This window comes from Schistocerca cancellata, chromosome 7 (assembly GCF_023864275.1).
Source record: "Schistocerca cancellata isolate TAMUIC-IGC-003103 chromosome 7, iqSchCanc2.1, whole genome shotgun sequence".
Lineage (NCBI taxonomy): Eukaryota > Metazoa > Arthropoda > Insecta > Orthoptera > Acrididae > Schistocerca > Schistocerca cancellata.
In genome coordinates, this window is record NC_064632.1 from 607,050,880 (window position 1) to 607,077,247 (window position 26,368).

The 26,368-nt window shown below is 39.0% G+C and overlaps 1 protein-coding gene across 1 annotated transcript in view; it reads left to right on the top strand.

Annotated features, from left to right (window-relative positions):
* The first annotated feature begins 24,385 nt into the window (after positions 1–24,385).
* The window catches only part of LOC126092291 (cyclin-dependent kinase 1-like), an 80,593-nt gene continuing 78,610 nt past the window's right edge, over positions 24,386–26,368 (top strand). The window contains exon 1 of the mRNA XM_049907810.1: positions 24,386–24,532. Coding sequence (XP_049763767.1) covers positions 24,496–24,532 — 37 coding nt within the window. The 5' untranslated portion in view covers positions 24,386–24,495. The remainder of the gene's footprint in view (positions 24,533–26,368) is intronic.

A 26,368-nucleotide genomic window follows, 5' to 3' on the forward strand; every position in this document is an offset into this window, starting at 1 on the left:
AAGAGGACATAGACCGAACTTCCCTTTCAACAGTAAGACTTCGTGAAAATGCTGTACCATCAGTTTTCCCTACAGACCCAAAACTTTTGCAAAAAACTTTTCAAAGAATTAAATTCTTAGTTTTCAAGTTCACATTTCAGTATAATACGTACGTATCGTCGATAATCGAAGTGTTGAGTAACACACTTTGTCTTCATCATGTACCAAATTAAAAGCTAACACTACATTAACTGGCGTAAAGTATAGGCCTAAACAGTACACTTTGTAGATTTGCCATTCTATGTACGATATTTCAGTAAATATTGGTGGTAATGAATAGTGTTTCCCAGTAGTGTAACGTAACTGAAATGTCCAAGTACGTATTACAAACAAGATGTATTTATGGGGCTTTGGAGGGAGGGTATAGCTAACTTAGTTTTCAGTTTCTATTATTTAGTTTGTGATACACGTTTATTACTGAATTAACAAAATTGTATCATTTACATTGAAGGCTAGCTATTCGTAATATTACATTAAAAACTATTTTTTATCAGAAGAAACGCGGAATTTCGCCTTTACGAGATTTTATTTTAAACAAAAACTTTGAAACAACCAATCTGATGACGTTACATGCGTATATGGTGCAATTAGCGACAGTAATACACGCAGCGCTATAGGACACTGGCAATGTTTTGGTCAGAGTGTCATGGCAGCGAGCCACGCCCCCATGGCTTCAAAACATAGTACGGCTGGGACACGTAGCGCCATCTCCCCTTATTCTTACCTCCATGGTCTGCTGCTTGCGAATATCATCGTCTGCTGCTGCGCATGCGCACTAGGTATATTCCGCGTGGACGGTGTAATAGGTCGGACGTGATCCAGTATGTAGTTACAGGTATGCACGCTAGGGGCGCTGGTGCATAGGTGTACGCTTTCGTGCATCGTGCTTTAGGCCGGTTGCACACACGGCGGATTTTTCCGCAGTGGTGCACAGGAGTAAGTCAGAGCTTGCACATTAAGCGGAAGAAAAAACGAGCGGTAAATCTGCCGTCGGTGATAGCTGTATGCCAGTGGCGCCGACGGCAATTCTACCGCCATGGCCAAAGTAGTGGCGCACTTGACCAAATGCACGCTTACACACGTAGCGGTGTTTCTACCGTCGACAGCTGTTTTGTTTACTGTGAATAGAGTCTAGTCTTGGTGTTCACAATTTTTAACTGGTTTCTTCTTTCAGACATGAGTAATCTAGACACAGATAATGAAATTTTAATTTCATTAACTCAAGAAAGGCCTGTTCTATGGGACAAAACCCTCGACATATACAAAGGCAGAGATGCTAGCAGAAACGCTTGGCATGAAGTTAGCAAGGGAATTCGTAGCGACTTTGATGTGCTGGGCGAAAGGGACAGGAATGATTTTGGTAAGTACATGCTTTTTCACACAGATGTACTAGAAGAAACTCGATTTATAGATTCTTGCAGTGGAACAGGATCTTCACTTCACATTGCAGGCATTTCCTGACTTAATTGTTTATTTATTTTTTATTATCATGACAACCATGGTGGTGTTTTATTAACAAATTTTATTTTATAAAAAAGAGCATTATTGAAAAACAGTAACAATGTCACATTTTTAAAAAGTATTATTATTTTTGCAACTTACTTCTAGTAATACAATAACGAAAAATAAGTCGTGTACTGGAATACTTGTGTTGAATGTGAAGGCTGTCTATTCCACAGTTATCTGCTCTCGACATTATGCCGTTCGGAATGCCCTTATATCATGGAATTCTGCCAGGAAACGCTTCCTACACTTGAAACAAAATTTTTTACACAGAAGGTCTCGCACACTGTTTGCTTTCAGGCCTCCTCTTACAGTATTTTCTGCCTGAATATCTTCCAGTCCTATAATTGACGTTGTATCCTCAACAATGAATCCATCTCTATCCCTAACATAACTATAAAGAATAATAATGCAGGCTTTAACAATGTCATTGGCAAAATGTTGTTGGACATTTAATGATCGATGGAGTATTCTCCATTTGTTAGTAAGAATGCCGAAAGCACATTCTATGCACTTCCTTGCTCAGCGCAATCGATAGTTGAAGATTCGTTTGTCAATTGTTAAATGTGTTCCAGAATAAGGCCTTAGTAGATGTTTGTGTAGCCCAAATGCTGCATCACCAACAAAAATATGTGGCACAGCTGAGTCTGGTTAAAAATCTATGAGTCACAATCTTTTCCATAGCTACCAATTTGCAGATAGAGAAATCGGTACTTCGTACCTGCAATGCCCATTAACACAACTGAGTAGTAGTCTTTATAATTAAAATAAATAGATCCACTTTCTATTGGACTCACAATGCAGACATCTTTTCTATCTACCGCCCCAATGCAATGAGGAAAGTTTGCTGCATGCTCAAATCCATTTGCTACTGACTGCCCAATTTCATTTGTAAGGGGAGGTATGCACTCACTTAGCATAACATTCCACAGTGCTCGCCAAACGTCTCTAACTATCACTCTTGCGGTTGAGATTCCTACTCTGAAGGAATAATGAAGGTTGGTGAAAGTACATCCACTTGCTAGATATCTGAAAAAAAAAAAAAAAAAAAAAAAAAAAAATTTAAATGTGAAGAGTCAACGAATTATTATTCACAATTTTTTGTAATGTAAAATAGCTATTATGTATTTTATTGTAGCTAATGTAGGCATTAAGTATTTTCATTTTTAGGTAAGGAAGTCATAAAACGATGGAAACATTTACGTGACGCCTTCACCAAGCCTGAAAAAAAGGGCAAAAGAAAGCAAAACTAGTGGCTACAAAAAAAAAAAAAGAAAGTACATGTTTCATGATGAACTCCAGTTTTTTAAAAAAGTATACAAAACAATGGAGACTACAGAAAGTTTCAGCGTAAAAGAAAAGAACAAGGATGAAACTGATGCCCCTTCGCAACCTCGTCAGAACACAGAACAAGAAGTAAACGTAACAATTGGAACAAAGGAAAAACCTCTGTCCACCACTCAACCTTGAAAGAAGTACAAGAAAATGGACGAAATAGATCTGAGGCCTTTAAAGGCATTGGAAAAAAATAGAGCCTGAGAAACCAAACTCCCAAATGTCCTTCTACCACAGTCTGAGAAGTTTGATAATAATGAATGGCTATACATTCAAATGGAAGTTCTTACAGTGATTTCCAATATTAAGAGTCAGAAGGTTGCACCTCATCACTATCAAAGTGACTCCACAAAATCTGTTTCCCACATCCAGCAACAGAGCCAATCAATGCCATACCGTCTCCAACAACAGACCAATCCACTGCCACCTCAACAACATTTCACTGTTATCACTTCACAGTACTCACAGCTAACACTTGTCCCACATTATGCCCCACCAACGATTCCCTCAGTTTCACCTCAAAATGCACTATGTACTCCAGTATCCCAGCCAGGGCGAACGCATTCTGCATTCAGAACTCTGCCTATGTCTCCCAAATTATGGCCCACCATCGATTCCCTCGGTGTCTACCGTAGATGAACTACCTACTCCACCTTCCCAACCCACAAAGGAAAAAAAAATCTGCAGCTGAACATTATGAAATTTTCCTGTGAGTGTTTAAGGAGATTTTGAAAGTAGTTCTTCAGTAAATTCGAATTCGTCCACTACAAGGGACATCAATTTCTAATACTATGTTGTGTACTAATGTGTGTCTGTTTATTTAAAAGTTTGGTAATGTAGGTATTCTGCATCTTTCTTCGGAATTTTATCAATAAATACCGTTACTTTTAAACTAGTTTGAAAATGATTATCCCAAACTTACCTAGTGCTATTGCCAGCATTTCTACAGGCTGAATACAATTCCTCATTTTGGTATTTTTCCGCTGAATAGTATCTTTTAACCGCCCATGGAACCTGTCAAAGGCGACGCCGACATTCTGAAATTATTGAAGAATTTCGTGTCATCCTCTCTCAACTCTTCAAACAACGTGTAGAAAGCTCCTGCCTCCCTTCTTCTTTCATTAATTGGATGAACCCAAATTAATCGATTATTTCTTCTCCTTTTCATTTGTCGACGTAATAACAATAAACTTATAATTCACACTCTGTTCATTTCAGACGACACCGTGTGCTGAAAAGCAACAAATATTTCATTGAAAGTCTCTTCGGGTTTGCTGCCGGATCCTAAAATCAACTTGACTCGATATTTCGGCGATCCAACTGTTCGCCATCTTCAGGAAATGCTGCTTCTGCTGATGAGTCCCGCTGAGAACTGACGCAAGATTGCAATTCGACGTCCTATATAGGCCACCGTTCAGTACAAGGCGCATGCGCCGCCCATCACGGTTTCTGCCTTACAAAACAGGGAGGTGGCGCCGCCCTTAGTGAAACACTGCTGGCAGCGATATATCGCAATCCATGCCGCACCGAAGACTTATTACGCCGGGAAAGCCTACGTAATCACAACAAATATTTCAAATAAAGAAGTAAACTTGAGTGAACTGGTTGATCATGAACGAGCACCGCCACTAAAAAACTGCCTGACTCGTTTAGATGCCCAAGAGCACCGCAAAGCGAATAGCCTGCAACACAGTAAGCTGCTAACGACGGAGATTTTACCGCCGTGTGTTAAACGCTAAAGTTCTGCGAGCGGCGACAGTCAACTGACCGCGGCGGAAAAAATCCGCCGTGTGTGCAACCGGCCTTGAGCTGTACAGCGCCAAGTTTTCGGCAGCAAAGTGACGAAACAGCAGTTTTTACTAGTAACAGCACGACCACTCGCGAAGGAATGTCGCGAGCAGCCACCAACACAAATTGGCGAAGTGCCAACACTGTGCAACTAACTGAAATTACCTCAGGTACTGAATTAACTCGCACTATGCCGTCGGAAAAACCCAACCGGTCGTAGTGAAGCCTCAGACTATTGATCCCTCTGGGAGCAGGTACAAAGGAAAACTACAAACATGTTTCATATGATTTGACAAACAAGGTGACATCAAGGATGATCTGTATCAGCATGAGTTAGATATAACGAATAATTTCCAGAAGAACATGTGCAAGCAGTCATTAAGGTGAAAATATTTAATATTGACACACAGTTAATTTTAGATACAGGTTCAACCTAATGTCAAATGCATTTTTCTGCGAATTGAAGAAGAGAGGCAAATTTCCAAAATTTCCTGTACAAAAGTGCAAGGCAGAAACTGCCGCAGGCAGTAAGTCTAAATTGGTGATACATCAGGCATTAATCCATTACAAATTAAACATTTTACAGTGAAGAGCAAATTTTCTTATAACTGACGAACTTATAGTAAATTCTCTCATTGGCATGAACATGTTTAGAACATACATAACAAAGATTGACATAGATAATGGTAAATGCCACTTTTATGTAAATGGTCAGATTTTTTTCTGTTGATTTAGTCAAAATACCTGATAAAATACCAAAAACAAACCAGAATCAAATATAATAATACAATATTCCTTTCCAACTATATATTTCACAAACAAATTTGATCCTAAACAAGAAGCAAACACTAGCGTTAGTTATGAAATAGTAGGGCAGAAACTAAGTGAATCACAGATACTAAATGATAGGCAATGACAATTTGTTATTTAAGTATGCAAATGCTTTCAGTAAGAAGCCAGGAATAATCAAAGAGGATGAACAGAAATTTGAGGTTTATCCACATGAAATATTTTGTGTAATGTCATGTTGTGTTCCATGGGCAAAAGGAGAGGCAGTAAGGGAAGAGATAAACCAAATGATTAAATGGAGAGTTATACAACCTTCATTTTCACCCTATTGTAGTCTTATATTACTAGTAAGTGAACCAACACATCTGTAAGATTAGTTCTCAATGATAGAGTTATCAATAAGATTTTAGTCCAAGTATGCATAAGACCAGACAACTTGGACGAACAGCTTTTAAAGTTTTACAATACATTATACTTCAGTATACTTGATCTCAAGGAATCCTACTGCCACATAAAGCTCGACAAAGAAAGTCGAAAATATACAGCATTTGTTTGTGGTGGTAGAGGTTATGAGTTACGTGTTTTACCTTTTAGATTGAACATTAGTGCAGGCGTGTTTATATCTACACTGAACAAGGTCTTACGACTAGAACTGCTTAGCAAAGTCACTGTTTAAGTTGATGGCATGCTAAAAGCCACACCCACTTGGTTAGAACATATCAGGCTGATTGAACAGGTACTTCAATGATTTGCAGATTACGGAGAAACAGCCAATTTCAAAAAGTCTAGTTTTGGTCAGGAATATGCCAAGTTTTTAGGACATGTTGAGTCAGAACAAGGTATATTACTGATCCAAAAAAACTTGATGCCATACGCAATTGTCCAGTTCCAAGGCATAAACAACAAATGAAAGCTTAGAACTAACATCCTTTTTTCGTAAGTTTGTACCACAGCAACTGATGAACAGTGATGCATTACTTGACTTGATACGAAGAAATAGGCCTTGCTTACTGGATGATAAGTGTCAGGAGGACCTTAAGAACATTAAGCAGGCATTAGTCAATGCAAACATTCTGAGCCACCCTGACATGTCCAAGGATTTTTGTCTATGCACAGATGCCTAATCTCAGGGGCTGGTAGCATGCTTGTTCCAGTTGCGAGAAGAAGGCAAAGAAGTACCCAAGGTCATCAGTTTTGCAAGTCGAACATTATCAGAAGCAGATAGATATTATTCTATGTAATAATTGGAAAATTTAGCTGTAATATGGGCATTTAAAAGGTTTTAATCTTTTTCGTGGGTAAAGAATACCAAAGTTTACTGTGACCATCAGTCACTGTCATTTCTTTTAACATGTAAACTATTGCACTGTAGATAAGCTAGGTGCTGTCCATATTTACAAGAATTCAATTTAGAGATCATTTATATTAGAGGAAGTTAGAATGCTATTGCAGATACCTTGTCTAGGTTACCACAAGGTTTAGAGGAATTTAGTGAATTAACAGAGCAAGATGCAGAAATCCAAAGGTTATTAATGCAAGGTACAACACAACAGTCTCATTACCATAAGTTTTGTAAGCAAATAAAAGTTATACAACAAAAAGATCGCAAATGGAGTAAAGTCATGCAAAACCTGAAGCATGATGAAGGTGGAAAGGTATATAAATGTTATCAGGAGTACAAGGGAGTTTAGTTTCATAGGTAACATGAAAAATCTGGTCAGTGGTGTGTGTGTGTTCCTGAATATTATATCGACGAATTTGTAAGATAGAAACATGAAGTATGGGGACATTATGGAGTAGGCAAATATACTGAAAAAAATTGCAACACTTTGTTTAATTTCCAAATTTGAGAAGGTGAGTCCTACAAGTATTAAGAAAGTGTGCAATGTGTCAAAACTCAAAACAGACCAATGTGTCAAAATATACTGAGCTACATCCAATACTCACAAAAAAAAACCTCTAGACGTAGCATCACTGGACATAGCTGGTCCATATCCCAGAAATAAAGGAGGAGTAAGATACATAGTAGCACTATACGATATTTCTTGAAACATCAAAATGTATGCCATTAAAAATGCAAGAGCCATAAACATCAGAAGAAACTCGAGGAAGACAATTTGAGAAGACTAGGTAAACCAAAGGCACTACTAACTGATAATGCTTCATATTTCGTTGGGCAAAAGTGGAAATAATTTATGATCTCACAAGGCATAAAACATATATTAGTAAGCTGTTTTCACCCAGAAGCAAGCCCAGTAGAACGAATCCATAAAGAATTTAACTGGTTTATTAGGACATACACCCCTCACAAACACACCTGATGGGTAGAATACATTAACTCCTTTCATGCAAATTCTCAATAACCTTCCACATTCTTCAACAGGTTTTACACCTAATGAATTGATGTTCCAGGCAAACAAATAACTGGGAGTCTCCCATACCAAAAGTACCCACTACAGAAATGACATTGCAAGACAAAATCTCACAAGCCATGATTATATTCGAAAACAGAGCCAAGTGTAGAAAATAAATTTATAATAAGAAACTGAAACGTATAACACAATTTTTTTATGGGTAATGAGTCCTCTTACCGATGCACCCTAAGTCAACAAAATTCGGGATACTGAATAGGAAGTGGTAATTACTCTATTCAGGATCATATATAATTTCCAAAATACCTTACCCTATAACATAAAGATTAGGCTATGAGAAAACAGGGAGAGACAAGGATTAAAACCCTCATAAAGCTTTTATAGAATGATGAAGCTGGACAGCATTTGTCTTTCTATCACGAGATAATTGTACATGATGAACATAACTCTAAGTGTAATTTTTTCCTTCTTTGGCGTGTATTTTAGGATAAATTATTGTATATAGGTCTAAGTAATTCTTTTGATTTGTACACATAAGCATAAAACAACAGGAATGAGAAGTAATACACCACTTCATGCAAAGCGAAAGTATATACAAAATTAGCTTATGGCTCAGCCATGCACTCTCAACAATACTCGCTGACATCAGTAGTAGGGGAGGATGCACTGACCTGTGCACATGTTCGACAGACTGGCAAAAGGCACAACCAAACAGGAAGCGATATGTACAAGTACCTAACTTAAATACAAAGTTAACGCAAATACTAAGCAATTACATCTACTGTCTAAGGACTAACGAGCCTGTTGATACATGTAAGCAGAGATTTAATTAAATACTAAGATATATACAACATATTTACAAGCAAAAGGAATCAATATGAAGAAATATAGGAGATGTGTAAGCTAAGTAGAAACGATAAAATACTGCAGGGAATGTCAAATAATTCTCTTTGCAGGGTAAATGATCCTGAATGGTAATAGAATAAATGAATGTCTATGAATTTAAACAAAATATGGAAATACCAGCAAATGGATGTAATAACCAAATGTATCAGGGGCCACCGAGCTACGTAAAGCAATTAGTTTTAAGTTTTTCTCTGTTCCTTTTTTTACTTTCAGCGACCAGTGCATCGTCACATCGCGGAATTACATAGAGAGTAGCAGGGACCAAATGAAGAAGTGGGCGGCACCTCGGTGAACAATTTAGTTATAAGGATATTTTTAGAAAGGTCACAAGGAAATGAAAAATAAAAAAATACATTAGCATAGTATATCTCCGTGACATTTACCAGTATCTATTCGCTACAGAGTACACACAAACATTTAAGTATGTGATTTTACAAAAACTAATTAATTTTTATCATGCCACGTAAAAGCGTAAATAATGAAATTTCCAGGTATTCAAGAAAGATAAGTCTATGATGGTGGGCACTCCTTCATAATTAACACTAAGCTACACATGAATTGATGTAATCACCTCTAGCACATGAATAAACAAAATGATAGCACACGAATGATTAGTCAGTTCACATCATTTCCATGAAATAAGAGTTTTTTGGTAACTAGTGCATGATTGTACAAGTAACATTTCCTCATAAATCTTTGAAACAGGAAATTAGTATTTCCTTTCTTCCTTCACAAAAAAAGAAGGTGGCGCCAAGTGTAGTTAGGCCAGCAATGCGTAATGTTTTAGTACTATTTTGAATGTTTTTCACACTCCTCTAGCTAAGGAAGAAATGAGCTTCCATAAGCTATCTATAAAATGAAGTACAAATGTATCATATGCTTGTTTGTACCATAATAATGTTTTAGGTAATTAATTTTTATATGTGATGTGAACAAAGATAAGTTAAAAGTAACAAACAAAGTGTTGTAACAGAACCCAGTTACTGAAAAATTTATGACATTTAAAAACTTAAGAAATTTATGTTCGTAGTATAAGCTATGGATGGAATGTCTGCCATAGGTACAAGCTATCATGTTATATATTCTTGTAACTCAATACTTCTACGAATTTTCATTGGAAACCAAACTCCATGTAAAGGAGTGAACTTTAAAGACAAGCAATTTATACAGTGTTTTGGACTGCTATATGTGTGTTTGAGGGAAGTGGATGGTGACATATTAACATATGTGTGCAATGAAGTAATCTTTGAGTATTGTGTCTCACAACGCCTGATATATTAATAAGTGAACTATACTTGTTCGAGCCAGTACTTACCTTACAAAATTGTTGAGGCTTTCGTGGCCACTTGTTGTCAAACTGCCTATTGGCTTCCGTCTCGGGTTCTTCGGCCGACGTTCATCTAATGATTTTTCTGACGTTTCGCCAGCACGAGTGGCTGGCATTGTCAAAGCTTCACCCTCCATTGCCGGTGGTGAACTGGAGGCGAGCTCGCGGCCGCAGACTATATGTACCTGGCGCGCCAACGTCCGAGGGCTTCTCCACGGTCACGAGCTCGCCTCCAGTTCACCACCGGCAATGGAGGGTGAAGCTTTGACAATGCCAGCCACTCGTGCTGGCGAAACGTCAGAAAAATCATTAGATGAACGTCGGCCGAAGAACCCGAGACGGAAGCCAATAGGCAGTTTGTCAGTACTTACCTTGTTGACAGATGCTGTTGGCCAGGGTTCTCACAGCTGAAAATGCGAGTACGTCGGGTAATAATGACGCCTGGGCCATAAGAATGAAGATCTTCTACCACAGCGTCGGATTTTGAACAATAAGCACACACACACTGCACCTAAAAGTAAGACAAAAGCCATGGGAATTCTTTAATATGTAACATTCAGGTGAAAGTGTGACACTCTGTGAAAAAATTAACACTAAGAAAATGAGTGCACACACGTGCGACGGTAGCAACTAGCATGTTGACCTTTAGCGGTTCGTGCTAAGCCTCCAAACCTAGTAGCGCGCAAACGGAAAACCCAGGAGTGAGGCCGAAGCAAACTGAACATCACTGTCAGTGTGCTAAATTCAAAAAAATGGTTCAAATGGCTCTGAGCACTATGGGACTCAAATGCTGAGGTAATTAGTCCCCTAGAACTTGGAACTAGTTAAACCTAACTAACCTAAGGACATCACAAACATCCATGCCCGAGGCAGGATTCGAACCTGCAACCGTAGCGGTCTTGCGTGCTAAATTCAAATACGTAATGAACTATCATATAAAGATTATATATCTTTGAATTTTTTATAGAACTTTAACATATATGGGATAAGCTGACACATCCATTCCATTAAATAAAAGAGAATCCGACAAATAACAGGCATTGCCCCCTATCAGCAAATGTAAATATAAATATGTACAATCAAAAACACTGTACATCTCCATACCATGTCATTGTACAGTGTGGGGGTAATTCTGTAAGTACATGGTGAAATCCCCGGATATTGTTAGGTTAAAATTTAAAAAAAATGAAACAGCATTAATGACATAAGCAAAGACCAACCGTAAGCATCTGCAAATACATTAATTATGAATGCGCGATAAGGCGCAGACAGATGAACCGAAAAAACATCATTCACTCTTCTTTGTACATGATTTTGTTTCACTCTCTCGTATGTAGGAGGATGGTTAAGATGTATTGCTCGAAGTATGACGTGCTCTGAGTGTTTTGTATTATATGTGATTCAGAAATGGAGAAGACTTAACAACATATTAAGAATTTTTATTGAAGTGAAGTGGAGCCATGTTTCCTTGAAACCTCGCAGTTGAGCGCCCCACAAACCCACCATCATCATCATCATTTCCTTCATCTTGAGAGGCACTGGTGTCGTTGGAGTGGTCTGCCTGCATCTACAATTGAAATGTAGGAGAAGAAGTCCATGTCTTATTTCGTAAGATAAACAGAAGTATAGGAGCCTTCAGGAGACGACAGATATAATTAAAATATATATAGTGATGGACACACACGCACACACACACACACACACACACACACACACACACACATGCCGGCCGGGGTGGCCAAGTGGTTAAAGGCGCTACAGTCTGGAACCGCGAGACCGCTACAGTCGCAGGTTCGAATCCTGCCTCGGGCATGGATGTGTGTGATGTCCTTAGGTTAGTTAGGTTTAAGTAGTTCTAAGTTCTAGGGGACTGATGACCTTAGAAGTTAAGTCCCATAGTGCTCAGAGCCATTTGAACCATTTTGAACACACACACACAAAACAAGAAGTGACACAAGGTAAAATAAATAAAGATTAGCACATTTTTGTACACACAGAAATTTACTAATAATGCAGTTGTACCACCCTTTAGTTTTTTATCCATTTTAATTATATATCTGTTTTTTCTTTATTATTGTAATACACACTGTGCCCCTAGAGGCGAATTGCTGTGTGAAGCTCAAGGCAAAACTCAAATGGAGAGTCACTTCCTCACAAGAGGATAGAATAAATCAAGTTCTTATGCAAGATAATATTCGACATCACAATATCTAAGGCATCTTCGCAATAGGTGGTACAGTCACTATTCCAGAGAATTCATTGCACACTCTGAGGAACGGTAGGATACCACCGCAGGTAAAGGCAGTAGTGACACCTCAGACGAATATGTCATTGGACGCCATGGCGGAACTTGATGACGAAATACAGCAACCCATATGCCAGGCCCAAATTAGTACAGTTGCGGTACAGTGCAGCAGTACAACGATCTCAGCAACTGTTGCGGACGCCGATTATAATTTGCTCAGAGCAAAGATGGAAATGTTATGCATGCATATCGACGCGCTGTTGACACGAGGCGGCGCTGGAAACAACAGAGGGTGCTACTGCAGACGCTGGAGGAGGCGGTCTGCTAGCAAGAATATCTTCTCAGGATGAACAGCCTGTGTCGGTATCTCTGGAGATTCGGCGAGCCAGACACGAAAATGTACGGTGTCACCAAAATGCAAGTTGCAACTGACTGTCCATCACCATCCCATTGCCTGTTCATTAGTGACAACTGCCTTCTGCCTATCGGCTGCGATCAGTTCTCTCATTGCGACCTGTGACACTCAAAGGGAGAACTCGAACTTAGGATGACGAAGTCCGTTCACCTGGGATTTTACCGTTGCAGACGCCGTGGAAGCTTTGATCAGCACAGATCTCTTGGCATATTACAACTTCTTGCCGGACAAGGCGAGTGCAAGTTTGATTGTCAGCGTTACTGGATTGACTGCCACTGGGTTTCGTCGCAGCTCCACCGTGCACAGTGCTAAGCTGATACAGGCACAAGTGGGTGAGTGCTCACCTCCGCTAAATTAGTTTCTGAATTTAACCAGACCACCACGAGCGCCTAAGCAAGTAACCCACAATACAGTGCACCACATAGAAACGACAAATGGACCACCAGTACCGTGCAGACCTAATCGTTTGGCACTGAACTACCTCGCTACTGCTATGGTGCGAGAGGGCATTATTAGACCGTCGAGCAGTCTGTGGTCCTTCGCCTCACACCTGGTGCCTAAGAAGGCTGGAGCCTGGTGCCCCTGCTGTGTCTGTCGTGCGCTCAGAGTGACATCAGTGCCCCACCATTACGCTATGCCATCGTTATGAGACTACAGTTATGCATTACACCAATGTACATTGTGTTGGACTGTATGAAAGCCTAAAAGCAGATAGTAGTGGCGAAAGACGACATTCTTAGGACCATAATTATAGCGCCTTCCACGTTATTTGAAAGCACATATACGACCTTCAGATTGTGGAATGCAGTGCAGACACGACAGCGTTAATTGACTCTCTCCTTCGAGGCCTTCCGTTCTGTTTTGTATATCTGGACGATTTGCTCGTGTTTCTGGCCACCCCAATACGTCGACAACACCTCCAGCAAGTGTTTAAGTGCCTTACGGAGCTAAGTGCTTTTTCAGTCAACCTGAATTTACCTTATCGGAACACAGAATATCGTCTGCGAGCTTTCTACATTTCACAGAGAAGGTCGAAGCAATTCTGCAGGTACCTAGGCCTACGACGAGCAAGGAACTCGAGCAGTTTCTTGGTATGCTAAACTTTTATCGTCGTCACCTACCTCGCACAGCAGAATTTTGGGAACCGTTGACTTCGGCGCTGGCAGGACCTAGAGTGGAAAGCGGTTCACCAGTCAGTGGACTGAGCCTGTGTGTTCCGCATTTGAGGCAGCGAAACAGAGCATGGCTGAAGCAGCGCTGCTCCCACGTCCCGACCTCGACGCGCCCTGGACACAAGCCGGTCGCCTATCGGCGCGGCGGTGCAACAGTGGTCAGAGAGTGCGTATTTCTCTCACAAGCTGTCCACATCTCAGACAAAGTGAATCCCCTATGTCCATGAGCTCCTGCCAGTATATGAGGCCATTAAATACTTTTGACTGCAGACAGAGGTGCGAGTATATACAGTCTTCACGGACCATAAACAGTTGACCTATGCATTTAAGCGGAACAGCATCAATTGCTCTCCTCGCCAATATAACTACCTCGAATTTTTAGTGCAATTCAGTACTGACATAGGGCACATTTTGGGTATTGTCAATATGGTGGCTGACTTAGTGATGGGACAACCGACTGTTTTTAACAACCAATTGGTCAGTCGTTTTTTTCCGTTCAGTCGGTCTTTCGAGTCTAATGAAGAACCGAATAAAACTAGTCTCTGCGGCTATGTCAGCTGTATGATGTTTTCAGTCACACGCCAGTTTTTAAGTGGTTTCACTTAATGAGAGACAACTGACTCAATTTGTCTCCGTCTGTTGCAACCATTATATGAATATTTTCACTCACTGACTGGGTATGAGTGACAGCAGACAGCTGATAGCTAACAGCAGTAATCCCCTCCTTTCCTTTCCTTTCTTCCTCTTTCCATCTTCAATTTACATATTATGTATAACAGATGCGGATTGTGCATTGTGTCTCTTCTTTCAGACATGTACGAAATAATAGACACCATGCATCCATATAAAGCCTCCATTGGTTTCATCCGTTATTGACTGTTACCATTCAGTCTCTGGGTTTGAGTGGTTCTCTTTACTTACTTTTTCAATCTTTTTGTTTACAGAAGAACCATGACTAGGACTGACAACTTTTTTTACAGACAAGAAAAGTATCTCATTTCAAGCAGATGTCAATAAAATACATATTTATACAACTGAAGTATTTTAGAAATGTATGTACACTACTGGCCATTAAAACTGCTACACCACGAAGATGATGTAGTACAGACGCGAAATTTAACCGACAGGAAGAAGATGCTGTGATATGCAAATGATTAGCTTTTCAGAGCATTCACACAAAGTTGGCGCTGGTGGCGACACTTACGACGTGCTGACATGAGGCTAGTTTCCAACCGATTTCTCATACACACACAGCAGTTGACCGGCGTTCCCTGCTAAAACGTTGCTGTGATGCCTCGTGTAAGGAGGAGAAATGCGTACCATCACGTTTCCCACTTTGATAAAGGCCGGATTGTAGCCTATCGCGATTGCGGTTTATCGTATCGCGACATTGCTGCTCGCGTTGGTCGAGATCCAATGACTGTTGGCAGAATATGGAATCGGTGGGTTCAGGAAGGTAATGCGGAACGTCGTAAGTTTCGCCACCGGCGCCAACCTTGTGTGAATGCTCTGAGAAGCTAATCATTTGCATATCACAGCATCTTCTTCCTGTCGGTTAAATTTCACGTCTGTAGCACATCATCTTCGTGGTGTGGCAATTTCAATGGCCAGTAGTGTACAATTCCTGGAGCATCTATGTTGAGATCTTCTTCATGTGAGGCGAAACTCGCCAATGTATTAAGATTTTTGGGCAAACCACTGTGTCCACCTTCAACACAAACTATACTAGCCATAGCAGAATATTCGCTATGGTCTTTTATAGATGAAAATATATGTTATTGTCTATTTAATAACTTCGAACGCTTGAAATTAAGAACCAAGGCATCTGTTTGTTGGAGATATTTGAATACAGTATTTTTTCATTGTGTATAGTTGTGCATAGGATACAGTGTGCCAAGTGCACTAGACCTCTGGGAAATGGTATTCTATGGTTGTTGATTGGCAAAATGATCTTGTGTGTACCTTATATGTAGAATGTGTTGTGTGTTGATAAAATATCAGTTTTATTTTGCCCCTAAACAATTTTTTCCGCGTAATTTCGCTGCGCTAAACTAAAGAATCCAACGGGTTACGTGACCAAAAACTGAATTAGGGTGAAATAATAAATTTCACAGTGAAGTGTTTTGTGAAAAAGCGTGCAGAAGTTCGTATAATGTTGCGTTATGTATACGGTGAAAAACGGTGACTGTTTATATGATTACAACACAGATACTGCAAACACACCAGCTTATAGTTTGCAATAATTATGCAACTTGAAATTTGTCACCGAGGTGCATTTGCATTTGGAAGTCATAAAAGGTACATTGAAACCTGTGGAATCAGGTTTTTGTGCTAAGGATATGAAAGATAAATCAAAACTTATCTTTTTGATTGCTCTAGTAATTACGTTCACAGAGAAAAGGCTATGTTACCATATGAGGTATGGGGCAGAATGAAAAAGGCATTTTAAGGTGGAGGTTTAACCAGAGAAGTAGGATTCTTCGTTGATTGATAACTACAAGATTGAACAAGTGCAGATGGATGGACGAATATGTGAATGAAGTAATTTCAATCTCAATTCTTCTGAAGAATATTGATTTTGAAATTGCCGAAGGATGGATTGGCACTTTATTGTTAGCTGGAGTGTCAGGGAAATATTCACTAATGACTATGGGTTTGGAAAGTTCAGGAATACCAATTACAGTGGATAGAGTGATGGTAAAAATTCTACAGAATGTGAAACATATGCCAGATTGTTATATAAAGATGAAAACAACATTGGCTTTATACTCTAAATACAAGGAGAAGAATCCAATAAAACGTTTCAGATGTCAGAAGATTGGACATTTTTCATCACTGTTTAATGAAAGGTCTAGTATTAAAGAAAAGAAAAGTGTTAATTCTTCTAGTCCTGAGAGGAAAACTACACACTTTATGTTTTTTATTCTTCTAGTGAAGTGAGTGACAAACATGCAAAATGGCTTCAGATTCAGGAGCATCTGTGCCTGCTATTAAAGCTCCATCAGGTCTGTATGATGGTCACTCGAGGATTGACACTGGGATTTCCACAGTTGATGGGTCTAAGTTAAAGTATGAACTCGCAGGAAAATTTAATCTTAATTTGCTAGTGAATGGGGAAAAACAAAATTGTCATTGCTCATCACGTACGTAATGTGAAGACTATTGCAACTAATTTGATCTTGGTAAGCGAAATAGTAAAAAGGGAACAAAATTATCTTTGACGTAGAAGAAGCCAGAATAATTGACTCCTGGGGCGACATTGTTACTACTACAACTAACATAAGAGATATTTACAAATTAAATACAGTTCAAGGTATTTCTGAATCTGAAAATCACCCTGTTTAGGTTGCAAAAGGTTTCTTGTGGCACGAGAGACTTGGACATTTGAATCGACAAAGTATGGCCTTACTGAAGGTTATGGTAACTGGGATGGAAAATTGTGGATGAGCTGTGTTTGTTAGGGAACCAGTGCCAGACTGTCATTTAAACAGAATCAAAGCAGATCTACAGAAGTCTTGCAACTCATTCATACAGACATCTGTGGACCTATGGAGAATAAAACATTAGGAGGTAGCTGCTATTAACTCAAAATTCATAGATGGTTTTTCTAGATATATTCATGTTTACTTTATCAGTTCGAAGGATCAAGTGATTGATGTATTTCATGTTATTGCAAAATAGTCGAAAGACCAATGGGGAAGAAAATTAAAATTATTAGGTCTGACAATGGATCACAACATGTACACAGACAGACAGGAACAGTTGAGTGAAATGGGCATCAGGCATCAGACTACCATTCGCTGTAGTCCCTCTCAGAATGGAGTTGCAGAACCAGTGTAAACATAGCCAGAAGTATGTTAGGCAATACTGAGCTATCTAAGAGTTTTTAGGCAGGGGCCTTGTCAACTATGGTGTATTTCATTAACAGAGCACCTATCAAAGTTGTGAGAAACAAGACCTGAAGTGTGGACTGGGAAGAAACTGAACCTACAGCACTTAAAACTCTTTAGATCTGAAGCAATGGTTCAAATTGCAAAATCATTATTAGGTGAATGGGATGCAAAATATCATAAATATATTTTTGTTGGTTACTGTAAGGATTCGAAAGGCTAGATATTTTTTAATCCTGTAAATAAGAAGATAATAAGCAGTAGATATGTAGTACTTTTAGATATTCTAAACATAAATAAAGGAAGACAGGCAAATTAATACTGTAATTCAACCAAATATAAAGTGTGTCAGTGCTGGAAAAAGATGGAAACTGAAATAGAGGAAGATAAGTATAAAGCAACATTGTCAAAAGCTTTCTCTAAGTCTACTAACGCGAATTCTTTACAGACGAATGGAAAAACTAGTAGAAGCCGACCTAGGGGAAGATCAGTGTGGATTCCGTAGAAATATTGGAACACGTGAGGCAATACTGACCCTACGACTTACCTTAGAAGCTAGATTACGGATAGGCAAACCTATGTTTCTAGCATTTGTAGACTTAGAGAAAGCTTTTGACAATATTGACTGGAATACTCTCTTTCAAATTCTGAAGGTGGCAGGGGTAAAATATAGGGAGCGAAAGGCTATTTACAATTTGTACAGAAACCAGTTATAAGAGTTGAGAGGCATGAATGGGAAGCAGTGGTTGGGAAGGGAGTGAGACAGGGTTGTAGCCTCTCCCCGATGTTATTCAATCTGTATATTGAGCAAGCAGTGAAGGAAACAAAAGGAAAATTCGGAGTAGGTATTAAAATCCATGGAGAAGAAATAAAAACTTTGAGGTTCGCCGATGACATTGTAATTCTGTCAGAGACAGCAAAAGACTTGGAAGAGCAGTTGAATGGAATGGATAGTGTCTTGAAAAAAGGATATAAGATGAACATCAACAAAAGCAAAACGAGGATAATGGAATGTAGTCGAATTAAGTCGGGTGATTTTGAGGGTATTAGATTAGGAAACGAGACACTTAAAAGTAGTAAAGGAGTTTTGCTATTTGGGGAGCAAAATAACTGATCATGGTCGAAGTAGAGAGGATATAAAATGTAGACTGGCAATGGGAAGGAAAGCGTTTCTGAAGAAGAGAAATTTGTTAACATCGAGTATAGATTTAAGTGTCAGGAAGTCATTTCTGAAAGTATTTGTATGGAGTGTAGCCATGTATGGAAGTGAAACGTGGACGATAAATAGTTTAGACAAGAAGAAAATAGAAGCTTTCGAAATGTGGTGCTACAGAAGAATGCTGAAGATTAGATGGGTAGATCACATAACTAATGAGGAGGTGTTGAAGAGGACTGGGGAGAAGAGAAGTCTGTGGCACAACTTGACTAGAAGAAGGGATCGGTTGGTAGGACATGTTCTGAGGCATCAAGGGATCACCAATTTAGTATTGGAGGGCAGCGTGGAGGGTAAAAATCCTAGAGGGAGACCAAGAGATGAATACACTAAACAGATTCAGAAGGATGTAGGCTGCAGTAGATACTGGGAGATGAAGAAGTTTGCACAGGATAGAGTAGAATGGAGAGCTGCATCAAACCAGTCTCAGGACTGAAGACCACAACAACAAGTATAAAGAACAAACTGATTTTCTACCTGAGCATGAAATTGAGGAAGAAGATTCAATAGACAAAACCAATTTAATACGTTATACAACTAAAACAAAACTAAAAAGATATCCATAGTATGGAGTGTATATTGCTTAAACATTCAACAATGAACCCATCACTTTTCCTGAACAGTAGTTGTCGATACCAGCATTATTTTTCGAATTTTGGATAGCTCAGTGTAACTTCATTTTTTTCTGAATTTTTTCTTATAATTTTATACACGGCATGTTATATTTCAAGCTAAAATTTATGAAAAGTATTACTTTATATAATATTTTACTTTCGATGTTATAATAGATAAGTAAAAGGTCTCAATGTACTGTTAAATTTTTTTAGAACATTTGAAATTACGAATTATTTGCACACTTAAAATTTCTATTATTAATCACGCAATCCTGTAATGTTTACTATGTTGGTTTCTGGATTCATTTATGAAACAATAATCGAAATTAATAATGTAACAAAAACTAGTAGGAATTATTTTGTTAAGAAAAATTGTAAACCTATTGGAATATTGTTATTTCCGCAGAGTGGGGAACATAAGCTTGCCTTTGAAGTGATCAGATGTATTTTTGTATAATAGGTGCAAACAATGTAATTCCGACTTTGTTAATGTGAAAAATCAAAATACTGTGTGATATATAAAAAGTGATAAAATTAGAGGAAAATATATTTACATACCAAATTCTGTAACCACAATCTTGCAATTTATTTAGTTCAAACCAACCATGAGACCTGATGTTTGATTTTCAAGAATCAGACCCCTAGACAAGAAGAACTGGAGCTGTCTCAACATGACAAGCTACTTAAACTTGAAAGTTTATCGTAATCTTCGCTCCTCTCAAATCTTCATAAAAGACTTTGCTTATTAATTACCTGGACTGGGCATTGTTCAGTGTGGGAAATAAATCGAAGAGGGAAGAAGGGGGCAGATTACACAGTTGATGAAGCCTTGGCAAGTATCAGTGCTCAAATTTGGAAGGAGGCTATTGAAAAAAAATACAATCATCTTTCGATAATGATATAAATCAGTGGGTTTGTATGCTTGAAAATAAAAAGGCACTAAGAGTAACATAGGTACTCAATAAAAAAATTCTGAGACTGCAGTACCAAAATACAGTGCCAGATTAGTAGTTAAAGGATATGGCCAGAAAGAAGGAATAAATTATAATGAGACTCTCACTTGTGGTGAAACTTTCATCATTAAGATGCATCCACAGCTCGTGATCTAGTGCCCAGGGTTGCCGCCTGTGGATAAAGGGGTCCCGGGTTCGATTCTCGGCTTGGTTGGGAATTTTCTCTGCCCAGGGACAGGGTATTTGTGTTGTCTTCACCATTTCATCATCATCACCATCATCATTATTTGTGACAGTGGCTAAATTGTATTGTGTAAAAATTAGTCTGTGTAAAAGTTGGGACTTTGTATGGGTGCTGATGACTGTACAGTTGAGCACCCCATGAAACAAATATCATCATTATTAAGATACCTTTCTGCTCTTGCAGAAAGGGGAGACCTATTAATTCATCAAATGAATATGAAAACAGACATCTGAATGGAAAGCTAGAAGAGGAAATATATGTGATGCCTCCTGATGATGTTAAAAGACCTTATCAAGGAAAAACGAAAATTTGACGTTTAAAGAAAGTCGTATACATATTAAAGCAGAGTGGCCATTGCTGGAATGAATGTCTACGTAACACTTTGATAAATATACTTTGATAAATGTTCAAATGTGTGTGAATTCTATGGGACAAAACTTTTGAGGTCATCGGTCCTTAGACTTACACACTATTTAGACTAAGAACGACACGCACAATCATGCCCAAAGCAGATCTCAAACCTCTGGCGGGAGGGGCCATGCAAAATTTGATAAAACTGGGCATGTCACAGACCAAAGCAGATCCACGTATACATTATAAAAGAAGCATGGAAGAAATTACAATCATGGCCATGTGGGTAAATGATTTTTTTTATTTTGACCAACATTGGATATAAAATGGACCTTTTTAAAACAGTTACGGTCAGAATTTAATATGCATGATTTAGGGGAACTTAATCGATACTTGGGCATGAAGATTTAAGAGGTACCAACAGAATAGAATTTTGGATTGATCAGTCTCTGTAGTAAACTTTGGTGTAAAAGATTATAAGCCTTTTTCTACCTCAATCGAAAATAATGCAAGACTGTTAATAACTGCTGTGGACAAAAAATGTAAGTGATGTGTAACCTATTTGGACGCTGCAGGTAATCTACTGTACACCGATGAGCCAAACATTATGACCACCTGTTTAATAGCGTGTTGGTTCACTTTTTAAACACAGTACAGAAACGATTCTGCTTGGTATGGATTCTACAAGTCGTTGGCTGGTTTCCAGATGTATGTGCACCAGAAATCTACACTCAGGTCGGTAAATTCCCCAAATTATGGGACAGTACTTTGTGGGAATGGAGCTGGCGCACAATATGTGCTCCATAGGGTATAAATCAGGGGCATTTGCTGGCAAAGACATCGATCTGAGTTCACTGTCAAGCTCCTCAAACAACTGCAGCTCGATTCTGGCCTTTCGCCATAGAGAGTTATTCTGCTGGAAGACGTCACCACCATCAGAGAAGAGTTCAACCTTGAAGGGATGCAACTGGTCTGCAATAATGTTCACGTAATTTACTGCTGTCATGGCATCTTCTATTTATATGGGCCCCACGAGCTCACCCACTGTACCCCTTAGCATAATTCTGCTCTCGCTGGCCTGCATCTGCCATGCAGTACACGTTTCAAGCAGCCATTCAGCTGGCATACCCAGCCATCGCCATGGGGTAACAAGAAATGCAATTCATTTGACAGGTATCACATTTCTATGGATCCATGGTGAAAACTCTATGATGCTGTGCCCACCACAGACGAGATGATAACGTCGTTTGATCAACACAGGAACACGTGGGAGTCATGTAATGTGGAGATCCATGTTCAACAGTGACCTCTGAATGATGTGCTCTGAAAAATTTGTGCCTGCACCACCATTGTACTCTGTCATCAGGTCTGCCACAATTCGCTGCCTACCCTAGATTATATAGTGGAGGATACTCCAACCTCTACGTTTTGTGATGAGATGTGGACATCTAGTAACATAAGGCTCAGAGACTGTCGTTCCCAGTTTTAGCACCCTTTGTCAAAACCGCTTATATCAGTGGATTTCCAAATTTGGGGCACGTATCTTCGCTATAATGACTGCCCATTTGTCTCTGTTCGAGTTAAATTCTTTCCTTACTGTATCACGTGCCTGCAACATAAAGAGAAAGCATTCAACCTCGTTATGGTCAGTGGTCACAATGTTTTTTCTCATTAGTGACTTCCAGGCCAGATGTGGCATTTGCCACAAATGCTGTAAGCAAGTTTTGCAATGATCCAAGAGAAAAACATTGGATGGCGAACAAGAGAATATTCAAATATTTAAAGGAAACTGCTGATTGTAAGATGAAGTATTCTAAAAAGGGAAATATAAATTTAGAAGGATACAGCGTTGTAGACTGGGGAAGTGAGCTGGAATGCAAACACTCCATCACTGGAAATTGTTTTAGACAAATGGGAAGATTGATATCTTGGTCATGTAAGAGACAGAGGTCAGTTGCTTTGAGCGCCATAGAAGCTGAATATGTGGCCTTATCCTCCACTATCCAAGCAGCTCTCAGGGTGAAATAGAATCTCTTATGAAAATAAAACAAGTTATAATATTTTGTGGCAATATGGGAGCTGTTCTACTTGCCAACAATAATGTCACTAGTATGAGATCACAAAATATTGTCATAAAGCATCACTTTAGAAGAGATCACTTAGAGCAGGGCAATGTAACCATTAAATATCGATGCACAGAAGAAATGTTATAGCATCTGCTATCCAGTCCTCTCAATAATAACAAGTTTCAGAAGTTGGTGAAACGATATGGTCCAACATGCGATGTGTAGCGCTCAGGATCTGAAAAATATTTGTTCAAGGGGGTGTGTAGGAGATATGTGAACAAAGTATTTTTCCACTTTGTATAGTTGTTCATAGGCTAAATTGTGCCGAGTGCATTAGACATCTGTGAAATGATATTCTATGGTTATTGATTGGCAATGGGATCATGTGCATAGCCTGAATGTAAAATGTGTTAATAAGTTTTATTTTGTCCCTGAATAATTTTTCCGCGTCATTTCGCTGTTGCAAAATAAATAATCAAACACTATTCTGCTTATGTGGTTTAAGTGGTACATATTACATTGAAGAGCATTTGCTCAACAGTTTATGATTCACGTAGATGACAACATTAAAAGAGAAAATTCATCGATAGGAAATGAGAAAAGTTGATAATAATAACTTACTATGAGTTAAAGATGTAATGTCATTTTTAATATTCAATGACTTCTTTCACTGGGAGCCACAGAAAATTGATATTTCATTTCTATCATTAGTTTACATACTAGTTTTATGATACTCTGACTTAATTGAACGCCAAGACGAAAAAACCGCAGTTAAATAGTGTGTCAGAATACTTGCTGTACGTCAAAAGTGGAGGCATTATGTTTTATTCAAAAAAGTTTGTGCTTCACATAGAAAATTAGTTGAAGGGCCTACAGCACCTGTAATATACAGTATTTATTGTCTTTAGCGATGTTATTCGTCTGCTAAAGCATAATTTTGAAATCTGAATTGTCGAGATACCTATAAAGCTTTTGTAAACAATTTATGATGAAACTGACATTTTAAAAATATGAATGCAAGTTGTCATTTGCGATATAAATTGCACTTTGCAACAACGCTTGTGTCTGTCTCTTTGCAACGTATAAAGTGTCCAGTTAATCCACACGTGTTTTGTTTTCTTTATATCCATGTCAAGAAGCATGGTCAGTTACCTCAAGGAGAATCTTAGGCTGGTGCAGTGTTGTGATTGGCTGTTGAACATTTTGAGTTTGAATTTGTCACCGGTGGCGGGTGTTGGGAAGTGTGGGTGGTGACTTACGGATTATTATTGTGATGGACGTTTACCATAAATTGGAAAAACTTGGCGAAGGTAAAATAATAGCTGTGCCATAATTTATGGGTTGAATTTCATAGAAATAATTAAGCAAGAGAGAAACACTGTATTATAATGTCATTGTACTCGGCGTACACGTTACGATTTTTGTCTATCAATATTTGCTGTAGATCTAAATAATATATAGCAAGAACGTAGCTGCAGGTTTTGTTACACACTCATTTTTCCTATGTTTTTGACGTGTATCTATCAAAACTGTCTAACACAGGAAGTTTGCAGAATTATATAGGTGCTTTATGAATTACTTTTAGAGGGTACGTAAATCAGCCTTCACACAGAGCTGTGAAAATTGTGTTAATCAGACTTCTGTCCACCGATCTAAACAGAACATTCTGTGGCTCTCATGTAATGATATAGAAAATGACTAAAACTATTATAGTAGATAAGTCTGGAGTGCTTCTCTTTATTATCTCTCAGCAAACGTCTGAAATTGGTGTTGGTATAATATGGCCATACCAGTCCTTCCCGATTGCAACTACTTAGTACAGTGTTGTTGTGTATTAAAACAATTTGAGACTACAACGGTGCCGCCCGCGGTGGTCTCGCGGTTCTAGGCGCTCAGTCCGGAACCGCGCGACTGCTACGGTCGCATGTTCGAATCCTGCCTCGGGCATGGATGTGTGTGATGTCCTTAGGTTAGTTAGGTTTAAGTAGTTCTAGGGGACTGATGACCACAGATGTTATGTCCCATAGTGCTCAGAGCCATTTGAATCATTTTTTTGTACCACGGTGTTAGAGGACCAGACGAGGTATTTTTGTTTTCTTCCTAGCGGTGGTAATTCATTGCAGCCAGTGCTTGTTAAATTGCTCATATCCTCATTGTGAGACAGAGTTGTCAAAGGCTGAGATTACTGTCTGCTCACCTTTCCATTTCCTTTATAAATAGCTACCGTATGAGATAGAGGTGGTGGACTCCACTACACAAAAAAGTAAATTTACAAAGGTGTGGCTTAAGAGGCATAGGTAGTATGGTACTGGCTAATTAATTAATTAGTTTCGTGATACTTAACTCATCCAGGCTTTGTTACAGAACAATATGTCACTCGCTTGCTTGCATAGAAGTGAACCCAGTGAGGAAGAATTTCAGTTGTTTGCTAAAAGGGTATTCATTATTTGGGAACACACAATTTCAAAGTCGACTAACAGAAGTCCGTTTATCAGAAGCAAAGCTAATTTATGTACATTTTTATGACGTTAGTGGATTTTTATACTCTTGCTCTTAAGATCATTGTGTGCTCAATTGCAATAAATAGAGTAACAGTCACCACACTCTGTATAGTGGTCTTGAGCAGTGAAAGTGACAGTGCAATTAAACATGTGAAGTTTTGTGGGGTGGGTGACAGGAGCCCGTGGCACCAAAGGAATGTGATATAAATGTAATATCAGCCAGCTCACCTAGCCACAATCAAGGGTTGTGGTGTTGGGATGTGGAAATGGGCAAGGGGGGGGGGGTTTGAAGGCAAGGGAGATTGTGGGGGGGAACAGTGTAGGTGCAGATCAATATAGTGAATTGGGATGCAATGGGGTAGGCTTGGATGTGGGTGTGTGACAACGCTAGCAGAGATTGAGGCCCACGTGATATGCCTCAGTGGATGTTTCATCTAGATCCTCCCCAACCTCTGCATCGGCTTATCCGAGTTACATAAATAGGTCTTATTCTCTCTGCTGTTTTCTCCTTGCAACTACTCCATTTAATGTGCTACCTGAAACTCACCTACGAATGCTAGTGTGGTCTTGCCTATTCTTCCATGGGTCATTTCCTTATTTCTTCTCCCACCCAGAAGCTCCCTCCCTTTAATCTATCTTCTCCTC